At 35.8% G+C, this 15,988-nt stretch overlaps 1 protein-coding gene across 1 annotated transcript; it reads right to left on the reverse strand.

The window, feature by feature from the left end:
• Nucleotides 1-1,148: 1,148 nt before the first annotated feature.
• rap2ab (RAP2A, member of RAS oncogene family b) lies at nucleotides 1,149-14,793 on the reverse strand. The gene is made up of 2 exons (XM_065254134.1): nucleotides 13,842-14,793; nucleotides 1,149-2,859 (listed from the first exon to the last, which is right to left on the reverse strand). The coding sequence occupies exons 1-2, from the start codon at nucleotides 14,153-14,155 to the stop codon at nucleotides 2,622-2,624; spliced, it is 552 nt and encodes a 183-aa protein (XP_065110206.1). The 5' UTR covers nucleotides 14,156-14,793; the 3' UTR covers nucleotides 1,149-2,621.
• Nucleotides 14,794-15,988: the final 1,195 nt, after the last annotated feature.

Raw genomic sequence — 15,988 nt, forward strand, 5'->3', positions numbered from 1 at the left:
ATTCTGTAACACAAATGCTACCAATCATTCTGATACTAACAAATATTGTTTTGTTGTTTTTCCTTGAATATGATGATATTCTCATAAATCACCGTGATTATCATAAATCTATAAAAAAAAGTGCATTTCCACCAAAACCTAATTCATCATAAATAGAAACACAGATAACAGGATGTTATGTTATCATCCTCCAGTAAATCTCATCTTCTGTAGACTTGTTTTTCAGATGCTTTTCAATGCAAAGTCTCTGAAGCTGTAGTGGGAGGTGTGTGAAATCTCCTGTGAAACGTCTCCATCACATTTCACCGATATATCATTAAGATCTGTCTTTTATATTCAGGTCTGGAGAACTGAATCTGCGTCTTTACTGAAATTCATCAGCTCTGAAGTGAATTGCAGGCCTATTATTCAAGTCATCAATACACTAAACATGTAATTTCCCTTCATGAACTTTATTATATGTAGCTTATTTTGTGTGGAAACATGTACATGTTTATAATCTTATAAAGTTTGACTGCATTAAAAGAAGATTTTAGCCCAAAATGAAGTTTTGGTGATTTCCTCACCCTCATGTTGTTTTAAACCTGTATGAGTTTCTTTAATTTGATGAACACAAATTAAGATATTTTGATAAATGATGGTAAGCACCCATTGACTTCCATAGTAGGAAAAGCAACTACTATGGATGCCAATGGGTACCATCAGCTGTGCGGTTACAATCCTTTATCAGCATATCTTTTTTGTGTTCATCAGAATAAAGAAACTCATAGATATTTAAATTAACATAATTTTTATTTTTGGGTGAACTATCCCTTTAACTTATGTTTAAATGTTGCATCCTAAAAAAATGTGTTCTGTTGCTTTAAGTTAATATCTGTTAACTTTGAGGTTAAAATCATCAAGTTTGAACCAGGTAATACAACATTAATGACTCATGTTGCACACAGGGGCGAAAAATTACTCTGATTACCAAAAGCAATTAGCAAATTATGCTATAAAAACCTGGATATTTTTTTCAGATGAACACAAATTTAATAATTGTGATATGAGTGGAAACTGCACAATGTTGAATTATTGCAAATATTCACACCCAAGATTTCAATTTAATGCAATAAAAATGTGTCAAACACACACGGATTTAACTGATTATTTGTGAATAAGATTCTTTATTGTCGTGTCGAAATGAAACCATATCCACAAACCATTTACCGTGAGGAAGAGTGTAAATGTTCACTTAAAAAAATATAAGATCGATGACGAAAGTTAAAAAGGCAAACCGAAGGTCTGCATGGCAAGGCAGATTCACCCATAAATGATCATCCAGAGGAGTCTTCATGTGTTTTGTGTCTATTTCATTTTCACAATAAGATTTTAGCCATGCATATTATCTGCTAATTCAACACTGTAAGATGGCCTGTTTTTAAACTACACACAACCATCTTGATTTTTTTTACCTATACAATTTTGTTTATACATTTCTGGATGAACTCATCGTGAACCTATAGAGTCACAGACATGATGGTTTGAGTAAGAACTGTTGTAATACCAAAGAAAATATTAAGATTAAGAAATATGATTAAGGATAAAACAATAAAAACTTATAAACAAATTTGGTGGCCTGTAACTCTCCTGAGTAAGATGTAATAAAATCAATTCATTATTCTTGTCATTTGGCTAAAAAGTGACTACGTCTTGTGTGTTTGTACAACTATGAAGCTCAAAGCATTCAGAAGATTCCTGTTTTAAAATACCATTCAATAAAAATCACACAAATACAGTCAGATGTGAAGAAGCACTTTCCAAAAACAGGGTGGATTTTATATTCACGCAACCCTGTTACACAAATTTGGTCTAAATACAGATAAACATGAAATTGGACTTAAATAAAAATATGAAATATCAAACAGAAGATTTAGGCTTTGTGTATTTATTGCTTTATAAAGACACCGGTTTGTATCCCATCTGTGGAAAGTGCCAATGATCATGAGATTCAAAACAATTCCTCCTCCCAGCTGAAGAAAAGTTTATCCTAAAGCAAATCTTTAGTTGATTGTTTTACTACATTATCAAAATACACCATTCAATATCTGCAACATTCTGTACTGAGCTGCGATTTCAAAAAAATCACAGCTGAAATTAAAAAGAAACACAAGAGTACAAAGCAAAGTGCCTTCCTGCAAACTATTTGGTTTCCTCAAACGCAGATCAGTAAAGCGTCCGGTCATTGAAACAAGTCACCCGCACACAAATCAATCCACTCGTGAACGGAGGAAACTTCATCTTCGCCGTGGGTTACATGACAGCGGGCCGTTTGGAAGAACAAATCTGGGTCATGGCGGCTGTTTCAGAGTCTAATGGCAGTTTAAGACATCAGGTTCTGTATGTGCAAACTAAACGGTAAGAGAAAAGCAAACAGGTCTGAAAAGAAATCTTCATCTTTTTGTTGCATTTTCTTTTCACCTTTTGATAAAGTTGCAGACAGCAGAATCGATGCTAAATGCAAATCTGAAATGCAACTACTACAGCTACATGTGTGTGTGTTCATGAACACTGTTTTCTTCATACAGTATATATAAGACAACGTATAATGCTGAAATCTACTCCACACCCCAGTCGGTGGGTTATTGTATATTGCAGGAGGAACAGCACGGGTCTTCTTTATCAGGCTGAGAAGCGTAGTCCATCTGTCGAACGATCTCTGAGAACAGTTCATCCACCATGGTCTTACTCTTAGCTGAGGTCTCCATGAAAGGACAGCCCCATTCTTCAGCAAGAGCCTGGCCTTCATTCGACGAAACCTCACGCTCGTTGTCCAGGTCCACTTTATTTCCCACTAATATCACCGGCACGCGTTCATACCTGTGAGGAAACATGACCACAAACTCAATGACAATTTTTATGGAAATTTCTGTTGAAACTGTAGCTGCAAATCACCATCATTCAACTGCAACTTTATTTTTCAAACAGAGATGGCGATAAAGAGAGAAAGATACGTATTTTCAACTCATGTGCTGTCACAAATGTAAATGCATATTGGCTATTTCCTGTAACACAATTGGTAAAGCATTGCATCTCATTGGTCATGAGTGGGGCAGACTTTTTAGTGCTTTTTTTTGGAAAATCTGGAGAATGATTTTAATTTTTTTTTAAGATATTAGAGAATTATAGCTGTAAATATTACAAAATTGCATCTAAAATAATTACTTTTTAAAGGCTTACAATGAAAATGAAAACACCAAAAGTAATGAATCCTCTGAATTAAACTTGACCTACGTGAACGAGATAATGTGCATGTCAAGACAGAATTATATTTTGTATATAAAATGACAAATATTATTGTTTATAGAGTTAAATAGAAGAATAAAAAAGCTTGTGTTAATACATTTTCATTATGACTTAAGCATGTATCAAGATAATTTCATCATTTTTACAACGCAATGTAAACTTTATTTTAACTCATTCTCCGCCAGCCTTTTGTAACAGAATTTACTGTGATTATCACAAAAGTTTAAAAAAATGCCTTTTGGGAAAATGTTCTTCTTTAAATATATAAACATATAAATATATCAAATAAAAGAACAGACCCTTTGCTTACAAACAAACTAAAACTTAAACTCCTATCTTCATTTGTTCTCTTTTAATAACCTCTCAAATATGGGTAGGTTTCTTCAAAAATACTATATTTTGGGCAAAAAGCTGAAATAATTGCATTTTGTAAAGGAATTTTGTTAGAGATCAGATTCAGAACGATTATCAAAACATTCATGGAGTTTTAAATTTGTTTTGTTTTTTATAAATTGGGCAAGAGCGCCAGCTAGTGGATAATAGCGGAATTATAGATTACCATAAAAACTCGTCAGGAAAGGCAGGAAATTTTTTTTAACTCATCACTGGCGAGGAAAGAGTTAAAAAATAACAAGAGCATTCGTCTTGTAAATGGATTTGAAAGTTGATTTGGATAAAAGCTTCAGCAGAATTAATGAATGCATTAATGATTTTAAAACTTGAGTTTAACAACTTGAACGCATTGCAAAATTAGTTAAAGGATCAATCTGTAACTTTTTTTAAATAAAAAATAAACAAAAAACAAGTTTGAGGGGTCGTGTCAAATTTTATGGAAAGATACTTGTGTGAGATAACTTGCAATTATATGCGTCAAACAGAGATGGCGATAAAGAGGCAAACGTTGCATATCACAGATTAAAGTCGCCATGAAAATAAAATGAAACACGGCATCATTAGTTTTATTGTAGTATTTTTTACAAATGACTTTTCTATGAGCGTCATTATTTTAAAAAATGCATGCGTCCTCATAATCTTTAATCAAAAACGCAAATCTCCTCCCCTCCTCGAAGCGATCTCTCTTTACTTCTGCTCATATGGTATAGCAGGTGCGTGGGGTCCAGGAGAAGATCGCTGTGATTAGCAATTAGGAACATGACCCAACTTCAAATGATCCAATCAGAACTTGATGGACAAATTCAAATCCAGTCCAGATATGTCACCAAGTGGAAAAATAAGGCAATGGCTACTTTGTTGCATGGTGATTTTAAGACAAAATTCAACTCCTGTACATCACAAATGTACATGCATATTGGGTTTTTTTCAGAGCAGTCATGTTGAACAATACTCTAACAATAACCAATTAATGCATAATCCTATGAAACTGTTCAGTATGTTGTTTTACCGAGTTAAACCAAAAGAGCACAAATCCAATTATTGACCCGACATCTGATAGCCAGAGTTAAAATCATTAAAGCAGAAGCAGATTTATTAGTCTTAATCCCTGCGGCACAGCCGTGCACAGACTCTGTTGAGATCTCAAACATACAATAAGAGGCTATAAGGGATTCATGTAATGTGTGAATCATTTCCTCCACAGGCTCTGAGTCAGGGGTATTGATCTGTCAGACGCTGGTGAAAAACCACCGGCCCACCGCTCATCACAGCGAATCATGGAAACCATGCTACAGATTCACAACCTGTAAAACGCTGTGTAAAAGAGATTGATATGAGCGAAAAGAAAGAAAACAAAGAGAGAACAAACAAGAGGCTGTAAAATTTACGTTTACATTGATGCATTTTAATCTAAATGGACCATACGTGTTCTCAATATGACAGTTCTCTGGGGATCGAACCCAAAAACCCAGCTAATGCAATGCTCAACTGAGCTCCAGGATAACTGAAGTATCTTAATGTCTGCGGCGGGAGACTTTCAGTGGCTCATTTTCATCTCAAAGGAGATCTGAGTTATAGGAGTAATAACAAAAATGTTGTTGTGAATATCGCATATATGCAAAAAATAACAAATTAAATTGTGTCTTTCACACCTGTGCTCTGTTGCAGTCAGATGCATCCGGCTGTTTTTGAATGCAAATGTGTGAAGAACACCTAAGGCATTTAAGTGGCGTGTTATTATTTCTATCCCAGACAATAACATCCCGCTGTACTTTTATACATCATGTGTGACATTAAGCAGCTCATCTCAGCTGATGTTCTCCATCACATGAACGAAAGATCGATGTTACTGATGTGTGATCAGTGTGGAGTGAGAGAGAGAGAGAGAGAGAGAGAGAGAGAGAGAGAGAGAGAGAGAGAGAGAGAGAGAGAGAGAGAGAGAGAGAGAGAGAGAGAGAGAGAGAGAGAGAGAGAGAGAGAGAGAGAGAGAGAGAGAGAGAGAGAGAGAGAGAGAGAGAGAGAGAGAGAGAGAGAGAGAGAGAGAGAGAGAGAGAGAGAGAGAGAGAGTGAGCGAGCGAGCTGTGAATTGTAAGTGGGAGGTTTGAAATGTCATTTACAGGCTGTGAGAAGTTGTTATTTATATCCAGAGTGACACCAGGAGGAGTCTACAGTTTCACTTGATGCTTATTTCTGCACCTGTGGATGGGTCTGCACTTCTGTGACCATGATTGCATACTTATTTTTATGCTGCTGGTGGGAAAGTACATACTTGTGAGTATTAGTCAGAGATAGAATAATGAAAGAAATCAGAAGTTATAGACAAATATATATATGTGAAGAGTTTGGTTCCAAAACGCAATAAATCCATTTTGACAAATTTGGGTAAAAACGTGTTTTCTATACCAAGAAAGTGACAAGATGAAAACCACTATTTTCTGTTACAAACTTTCACATGGCATCTTTAGGTTATAATAACATTAAAAATTCAAATCCATAACTTGATTTTCAAAGATTTATTATAAAAACGAATTATTTTAATAATAAGTCCATGACAAGTTTTTTTTTTCAAAATTCTATAAATCTATTGAATCGATGTATAAATGTGCATTCATTTTTGCCATTTTATATTAATTTAGTTGAACAGTTGTACACACAGATTAAAAAAATAAACATTAATGGCATTAATCAAAGCACTTACTTTGTCATATTAAGAACACTGTCATTGCTGCGCGGTTATACTTGACGTCGTCGCTTAACATTTTTCACAGCGATCAGCTGAGATTTTCGTTGACTTTGAGTAAAATTATGGAAAGTTTTTCATAAGATCCCCTGGGGTCAATGTGTTAGCACGAGAGAAGCTTGATGCTGTCGGGAGAACAAACAATCGTCTCCCGAGTGCCTCTCGCGTAAATTATTAGATGTTGATGGCTTACATTTCTTTCCCGTCACAGAAAACCACCACAGGTTTATCAATGCCATTAAAGTATTATTTTGTTTTTGTTTGTTTGGTGATCACGAAGTACAAAGAAGATGAGGAAAACTAGGACTCTGTGTACTCAACGCGCCGCCATTGTTTGTTTACATTGCGTGAAATGGTGCGCTGTGATTGATTGAGCGGATTTATTGCTTTCTGGAGAAAAGGAGGAGTGGCGTTTATTGCGTTTTGGGAAAAAAGGGAGAAAAGATGACAGAATAACACGGCAGATATTGGATTTTGCGTAAAATTAAGAATTTACTTTTTAATACTGACATGATATAATACTGATTTTGGCAGTAACTCAATTTTTTCAAAAATGGCGTTTATTGCGTTTTGGAACCAAACTCTTCATACATATATTACGTCACCTGTAAAAAGTATTAAAAAATTCTGAAAATGCATGGCTGAAACACGGCACAAAGACTTTGAACTATGTAGTACTGAATTGTGGAGTTACACTGTTAAACAGTTTTTTGACATTTCTGAGTTCAGGATTATTTGGGCGGGGCTAAACCGGTGGCTCGATGATGATGCACTGAGCATGGCCCCGCCCCTAACACAATCACAAACATCCATTCGGTTGTAGCGATATTTGGAAGTTTGGAGAAAGATGACAGCTTTCCCCTAAAAGTGGGCGTGGTTTCAGATCCAACAGAGGCCACGCCCCCAGCATTTGACAGCAGAGAATCCAACCTTACTTATAACTTATTAACATAAAAACATATGTATTGAAAATTGTAATTACGATATCTCATTTTATTAAGTATTTTGAAAATTTCTCTTTGTTAACCAAAGAGGGACACTTTTGTCAAAATATTACATGTGTGTTCAAGCAGCTGAAATAGGTACACTACAGTTTTATTATCATTTATTGATTTGGGAGCTTATTGCAAAGGACATTATATCAGCACATAACAGGTTTGTATCAAAATTCTTTTAGTAATTTAAATACAATGCTGATTATTTAAGTCTGTTCAATACAATTCAAAGTTATTTGTAGATGGATTTTCACAATGCATGTTGTTTCAAAGCCGCTATACAGAAAATGCATGTTTATGTCAGAAAATACATTTGTATGATAGTATAAATGATCAGTTAGCATAAGTAATGTGTATATTATAGCAATGATAAGTGATAATAAAGTGTATTATATATGTTAAATTTGACAATTTGAAAGATTGTATACTGCTTTTGTCTTGTTTTCAGTAGAAATATTAAAAAATTCTTGAAACAAGACGCGTTTTCTTGATAAGCAAAATGACCTAATAAAATAAGTCTAGTTTTTAGATGAAAAATATCAAATTTAAGTGAATTTGTGGTTATGAATTTTTTTTCTTGAATTAGGTGTTTAAGAAAAAAGTAAATCAGTATTTCAAGATTTTTTTCTTACACCATTGGCAGATTTTTTGCACAAATTTGATATTTGTGGTGTAAAAACTAAATGTATTTTCTTGGGTCGTTTTGCAAGAAAAAGCATCTTAATTTAAGATATTTGTACTGAAAACAAGACACAAATCCTACGAAAGTTGTTTTTGTAGTGTAGGAGTATGGATGGGCTGTCATGATCCTGCCAGTCTGTCACAGTTATTCATAGTTGTTCATGGTCATGTGGCAGGATTGTGGTGGTACCCATGTTTTGTGTGGCAGCACATGGCCTTTTGTTTGGGTAGTGTGCTGCTGTGTCTCGTTTATATCCCCGCCCCCTTGTCTCCTCGTTAATATTCATTATTGGTTAACTCTCCTCACCTGTCCTTCCCTCGTTGTCTTGTTTAGGTTTCTTATTTAAGGCCCCAGTGTGTTCTGTCCTGTGCTGGATAGTTTTGTATGTTTTGTACCGTTGCTGGTTTTAGCAACTCAGTCAAAGTTTCTAGTCAAGTCTGTTAATCTTTGTAATTGTCTTAGTCAAGTTAGTCTAGTGTAGTCTTGTCTGTTATGTCAACTGTTCCTGTGCTGTTTTCCCCAACGTGGGCCTTTGTTTTTTGGTTCAATAAACCCTGTCTGAGTTCACCGTTACCTTGCACTTGGGTCCCGTTCTTGTGAATCATGACATGGGCATCATCTCTTCTTTTCATAGATATTAGTAATTTATAAAAGTAAAGGCCACACTGACTCTATATGATATATAAAAATAATGCAATAGCTTTCCAGCACAAATAATAAAATAGTTTTTTATGTATTAAGTTTTGCCCTCTTTCTTTTCAAGGCGACTTTGCTAAAACCAGCCAAGCAAAACAGCTGATTTATTACTGGTTTCACCTGTTTCATTCAGCAATGCTGTTTGATGATATTTCATGCATTATCATATCAATGTCTCTGCAATTAAAATATGATATAAAACACTGAAGCTCTGTTTGAAATAATGGTACTCCCCTCAAGTCAAATGAGACCCAAAACATCCATTAAAAACTCATCAACTGATGATGCAACTGATGCCATAAGACCGTCTGCATGACAGCGTGGATTTAATCATTTAGTTTGCATGATGTATTTCATTCTGTGCATTGGTGCACATCTACAGCTTTTGCCAAAAACCACAACACCGGCAAGAGCCAAAGTGAAATGGACCACAACGGGTCTAAATTGTACAGATAGACAAATGCAATCCATTATTTACAGTATATCTAACTGAAAATATTAATTCAGAGATTTTATGAAAGCATTGACTCGTAATGCAACCGCTGCATTATTTGCATGCAGTCTCCATGTTAAGAAAAATGAGGTGACAACAGCATTTACAGACCCCAAACAATCTGCATGCTATACACTTCTGAGTATATTTGATTACTTTGCACTGGCGTATTTATGCTAAACAAACACAACAACGATTTCGTATGTCAAAAAGTATTGGTTCTCCTCTCTCGTCCAAGCATTGAAAGGCTTCATCCACACTGTTGCCCAGTAACGCCTCAACCCCCAGAGTCTAGAAACACAAAAACAGATGTTTCGTCTCCAGAGACCCTGCTGGACGCAAGGCATGCTGGGATGCTTTTGGCTAGAAATGCTGGTTTGGACCACAACTGGAAACCTAGTTCTTAGTGAAAACAGAATAGGGGGATGTTTTTTTCCAAAATGTTGGGAATTAAAAGCAGAAGTGGCCAAATGAAGTCAAATAACAGCAGTCAAGATTTAGAAAGTAAACTACATGAAAATAACAAAGCCAAATGATTCATATGAAGATGAAATAAACAAGACTCCTGTCATCATAAACTTACTCTTCATATGTGACCCTGGACCACAAAACCGGTCACATTTAAATTGAGAGTTATACATCATCTGAAAATTAAATAAATACACTTTCCACTGATGTATGGTTTGTTATGATGGGAAAATATTTGGCCGACATATAACTATTTAAAAATTGGGAATCTGAGGGTGCAAAAAAAGTCAAAATATTGAGAAAATCACCTTTAAAGTTGTCCGAATGAAGTCCTTAGCAACACATTTTACTAATGATAAATACATTTTGATATATTTACTGTAGGAAACTTGACTTAATATCTTAATGATTATTGGCATAAAAAATAAATGGCTTATTTTGACCCATACAATGAATTGTTGGCTATTGCTTCAAATATACACATGTGACTTTTGACTGGTTTTGTGGTAAAAAACACAAAAAACAAGAAGACACAATAAACCACATGCACCACAATAAAATTTACATAAAATATAGCTTATATAGATTTACAAACTTATAGATATATAAACTAGATATTAATAAATGGTGTGTTTTTACTTTTTAGAGCTCAGCAATGTCTGATCCTATTTGCTTTCATCTCATTTTGTGCTTCACAGAAGAATGAAAAAAAAAAATGGGTTTAGATCAACGTGAAAGTAAGTTAAAGAAAGGATTGCATTTTTAAATGTTTTGGGGTGATGTGTTTCTTTAAAACAGACTGAACAGAAAAATATGAAACTATAGCAGCAGAAAATAATATGTAAAATCAATTACTCTACAGATGCTTGACAATATACCGTACACCGCTGACCTATAAAATACAAGAGCTGTGTGGTGATGCTAAACTAAAAGTCACATCATATACAAGTAAGAAGAAAAGCCAATATTACAGTGTAATGCCAACCAATAATAAAAAACAATCCCTTCAGAAGCAAACACAAATGAAGATAAATGTCTTCATGTAAATAAGCCTCAGTTTTGCTCCCGGTCACAACAATGCAGTACGGCGAGTATCACATCAGACAATCGTCACGTTCAACAGCCGCTCGACTGGAATCCATTTCGCACATCCTTGGAAAGCCCCTCGCAAGTCCTTTAAATCCCTACAGAGTCAACACAAGCTATCCTGCAAAACTGATTTCAGATCAGAGTAACACATCTATTTTTATCAACATAAACACGGGGGTTTCCCGTGGTTCATCCTCATGGATCAAACACAGTCTCACATCGACTTCTGAGAAGTAAAATCTGACCACCACCCGTTCCCTGAGGTCACTATGAAACAACATCTCATTTACAGATTTTGATTACCAGGTGTCACATATAATGTGCTGAAATTCACAAGAAAGTTACAAGGAAACTTTAGTGTTATTTAAGATTAACATCGTAAAAATTAATCTACAAATCATTGTTTAAAGGACCAGTGTGGGTGTTTAGTGGCATCTAGTGGTGAGATTGCAAATTGCAACCAACCTAAATTTTAAAACGCATAGAGAAGCTACGGTAGCTGGCACAGGAACCGTTTGTCCTTTTAGGGCTCCTGTAGAAACATGGCGATCACTTCCACGTAAGGGGACCCGCGGTGTATGCACAGTAAAAAAATATTTTCAAGAATTTTTTTTTTATTGTCTTGTTTTCAGTAAAAATATTAAAAATTTCTCAAATTAAGATGTATTTTCTTGATGAGCAAAACGACCCAAGAAAATAAGTCTAGTTTGTAGACCAAAAATATCAATTTTAAATGATTTTGAGCATAAAACAAACAAAAAAATGCAAGAAAATTAGCTTACCCCATTGACAGATTTTTTTGCACAAAATCACTTAATTTTTTTGTCTAAAAACTAGATTTATTTTCTTGGGTTGTTTTGCTCATCAAGAAAAGCATCGTAATTTAAGAATTTTTAGATATTTTTTACTGAAAACAAGACAAAAAAAAAACTAAGAATTTTTTTCTTGAAAATATTTTTTTGCAGTATGTAGATAAAACCCCTCTCATTCAAAGGTAATAAAAATAAGACAGTTCATAATGTAAGGTCTATATACACCACTAATAATATAGTGATGTGGATTATATTGCATTTCTGTCAAAAGTTCCTTCTAAAAGACCCACATTGCACGTTTAACTGATAAACTTTAACAAAGTAAAGTCAAAGGGCCCTATTTTAACGATATGAGTGGTCTGAAGCGCATGGCGCATTTAGGACGTGTCCGAATCCACTTTAGCTATAGTTTTAATGATGGGAAAAATAGTCTGCGTGCCAGGCGCATGATCCAAAAGGGTTGCATCTATTCTCTTAAAAACTGTTTTGCAGCTTGCTTAGCTGGCTAAACTAATTATGATCCACTACCTGGATTTAGCATTAGATAAAAAGCAGATAACCTGAACACAAATTTCCTCTTTTCTGTGTCTCATTGCCAGAAGTAAAGTGCACCTTTGGGTCAGTGTAAGCTAATGCGGTTCTCATGTTTTCTTGGCGTACAACAACACGATCTCATTTATATTTTGGTGAGTGTGCAAATCCCAACATCATTAGCATTGTTAGTGTTTGCTGTCTCAGCGTGTATTTGCCCCCTTTCTTTAAAACTGCCCCTGCAGATTCACAGCCTGTGCCAGACGTTTAGATATTTACTGCGTACAACTGTGCCAATTCACTTCAGAGAGCATTTTGGCTCGCTGGCGCATTTTAGGCCTCGGGAGAATAGAAATATAAAGTCATGAAGTGTAAACCTGAGAATGGGAAATTCCCCAATGCATCATTTTTTACTATATATAAAATACTTGATTGTGATTGGTCAATCACAGAATGTTGTTGTGTGACCTCTAAACTGTACAACTGTAAAGTTATTTCTACACTCTCAGAAATAAAGGTACAAAACTGTACCTTTTCTGTCACTGGGGCTGTACCCTTTCAAATAGTACAGCTTTGCACCTAAGGATTTCATTTTAGTACCTCAGAAGTACATGCTGGGACCAAAGAGAGCTTATTGGTACCTCAAAAATACATATAAGTATCTCAAAGGTACATATTGGTACTAAATGTTTACACATCTGTACCTGATGGTCCATACAATTACCATTTTAAAAGGTTCTGCCCCACTGACAGCTATAGGGTACATATTTTTAAGTTTTTTTAACAATGTAGGTCCTTAAGGTACAGTAATCTACCCAAAATTGTATTCTGTTTTGTATTCCTGTAAAGGTACCAAACAGAAATGTAGGGTACAGTCAAATCAGCTGAATGGTTCAACACAAAGATGCTGACCTCATCCCTGAGAACAGTAAATGGTTAAATTTTTTAAATGATGTGCACTGATGATGTCACGCTCATGAGCTATTGTGATATCACTTGAATATGTCAATTACAGCAATACTGTCATCAGAGACATCATGATATAAAACTAACGGGGTGTGCACGTGTACCAAATTCAACAGGTACTGTATTTCCAAAGCACTACTCATAATGAACCAGGTGACCTAAAAAACAAACAAACAAAGAAAATGCAAAACACATTTCCACAGCTAAAAGGCTTTATATTAAATATTCTAACATGATAATTGCTTAATGTTTAGTTTACTTCTGTTTTCTGGTTGAAATGGTTTCATAGATAATATTAATGAAAGCAATGTGTTTAAACTATTTTATAGAGTCGACATGGAAAAACCAAACAATGCACCATCTGTTTCTGAGCCTGAGGTTAAATGATTACAATAGAGGATAACTCCCATTTGAATTGTTATTAAAAGTACATCAAGGCTGAAACATTATTTCATGCTAGTAATGGCATCAGGATAGTAATACCATAGTACTCATTTCTACCATACTTTTTTGTAAAGAAGTGTACAAAAAAGCCCCCCATGATATTGCCATTATAGCATGATCAGATCTCAGGTGACAATATTTGTCCAATATTAACACTCCATTGTTTATTATTGCTTGAAAAAAAATATTATGGTTTTCCATAATGTCCCCAAACCTTTGCATTTTACTGATAGGCCTGCATACACACCTCTTTACTCTGATGATCTGATCTCGCATGGGTTTTATATCTTGGAAGCTCTGCTGGTTGACCAAACTGTACACCAGGATGAAACCTTGGCCGTTCTTGATGTAAAGATCCCGCATAGAGGCGAACTGCTCTGTGCCAGCGGTGTCCAGGATCTCCAACACGGACGGGGACGAATCCACCTCGATCTCCTTGCGGTAGAAGTCCTCAATGGTCGGGTCGTACTTCTCGATGAAGGTCCCGGTTACGAACTGAACCGTGAGGGCGGATTTCCCGACCCCACCGCTGCCGAGAACCACCACCTTATACTCGCGCATTGCGCACCGACCCGCAACCGACGTACTGCGCGCGTTTGACTGAACCAGCTACCAGCGTCCAAATGCAACGGCAAACTTGCATTGAATTTCGCAGAAGTCAAGGAGAGACTGAGCCATGGCTGGCTGTGTCGAAACGCTCACCAGAGAGATAAATAACAAACGCGCACAAAGAGCTTCATGGCGCAACATCCACCGGCGCATTTACAACTTATTGTTGTAGCTTCCCAACATCTGCTTTGAAAATCTTATGAAAGCGTGCATGTTAGGTTGTAATAAAGCCTTGCATTCTGTAAAGGCGGCGGCGCAAGGCGTTACGCAAAGGGTGTCATTTGGAGACGCCGGTGCGTTTTAGCACATAATACGCAAATTACCCATTATTTTATCCATTCTGCCTTAAATATCCCCGCATCCACATCTCACAGCGTCTTCAACCGCCATACTCTCGGGTGGAAACCTATTGAAGCCAAACCACACAGCCTGCGCTTCAGGATAGGGATTCTCCATCATAAATGATCGCCGGGATGTCCAATAGGATGCGAGGATTTGCAATAAGCCACTCCTGTGAATCTTTCATATGACATTTTTCACTTTGCTGGGACGGACTTCCGCGATTGACTTTGATGTAACTGGTTACGTGTGATGGTAGGCGACCAATCAAAGGCCGGCTGTCAGAAGCGTGATGGCTGAGGATGCTGTTTCTATGGCAACAGCGCCTGCCTTAGCACCTGAAATAGAAAGCAACAGGGCTGCGGCCATTGTGTGCACTGAATAAAGATGTTTGTATAGCTGTTGTGTAGTTTAGGGTAACGCCTTTGACTTACAGTGAATGTTTAAGGCTTTTAAAAATGTTTAAATCAAAACTAGTGTCTGGAAACAAATCATGCCATTGCTTTCTTTGGCAAACAACTTTAGGGTGATTTTAGTGGATATATGCAGTCATTAAATATCCAAATATCTTTTGGAGCCTCTGTGTGTAATCTAGAAGCTGTAATATTGTATTATTTTATCAGTGGAGCAATTCCAGCTTTATGGATGTGTGATTTTAAGTAAAAAACAATAATTGATCTAAGAATGTATTTATTGCCAATAGATTGTTTATGTATTCCTAAACTCCTGATGACATATATGTGAGACATCAGAAAAATATCAGTCTATACCAAGGGTTTCTAAACTTTATAATGCCAAAAGCCCCAAATAGGATGAACCACTTATGATAGACCCACTACCTAATAATACATATATCAATTTATATATATTTTTTGGTATAATTAATATAATCGGCGCCACATAGAGTTATGTTGGATGTATAAACCTAAAGAGAAACATTTTCAATTCAATTAATTTGTACTGCATCAACTTTAACAATAAATCTTGTGTCATAGCAGCTTAACAAACCCCAATGAGAAAGATAAAGAAGACAGAAAGCAAAAATTACCTCTCAAATTTTCTGGGGGTCCCCAGACCCCAGTTTAAAGGTGCCAAAGAATGCATGTTAATAATCTGTTAAATTGTTACGATATCTCCACAGAAGGTTTGTGGGTTTATTAAGTGCAAAACTAACCCAGAGATGGTTTTACATGTCCATTTACAAACCTAAGATTTTACTTTATAATGAAATGGTCTATTATTACCTTATTTGAAAGAATTATGAATAATAATGTTGAGCTCTGCTCTGATTGGCTGTTTCTCCTTCAGTAGCTCCGTGTGCGTGTAAACAGATCTTATTTTTGAGTCTGTATCAGATGAAAACACAGATTTGGAGGAATAATCAATTGTTTGGAGATTGTTAATGGATGGGTATGTTTGTGTTAACATTAACTAGCATATAGCGCT

The sequence above is a fragment of the Paramisgurnus dabryanus genome, chromosome 4 (assembly GCF_030506205.2).
Source record: "Paramisgurnus dabryanus chromosome 4, PD_genome_1.1, whole genome shotgun sequence".
NCBI classification, from domain to species: domain Eukaryota; kingdom Metazoa; phylum Chordata; class Actinopteri; order Cypriniformes; family Cobitidae; genus Paramisgurnus; species Paramisgurnus dabryanus.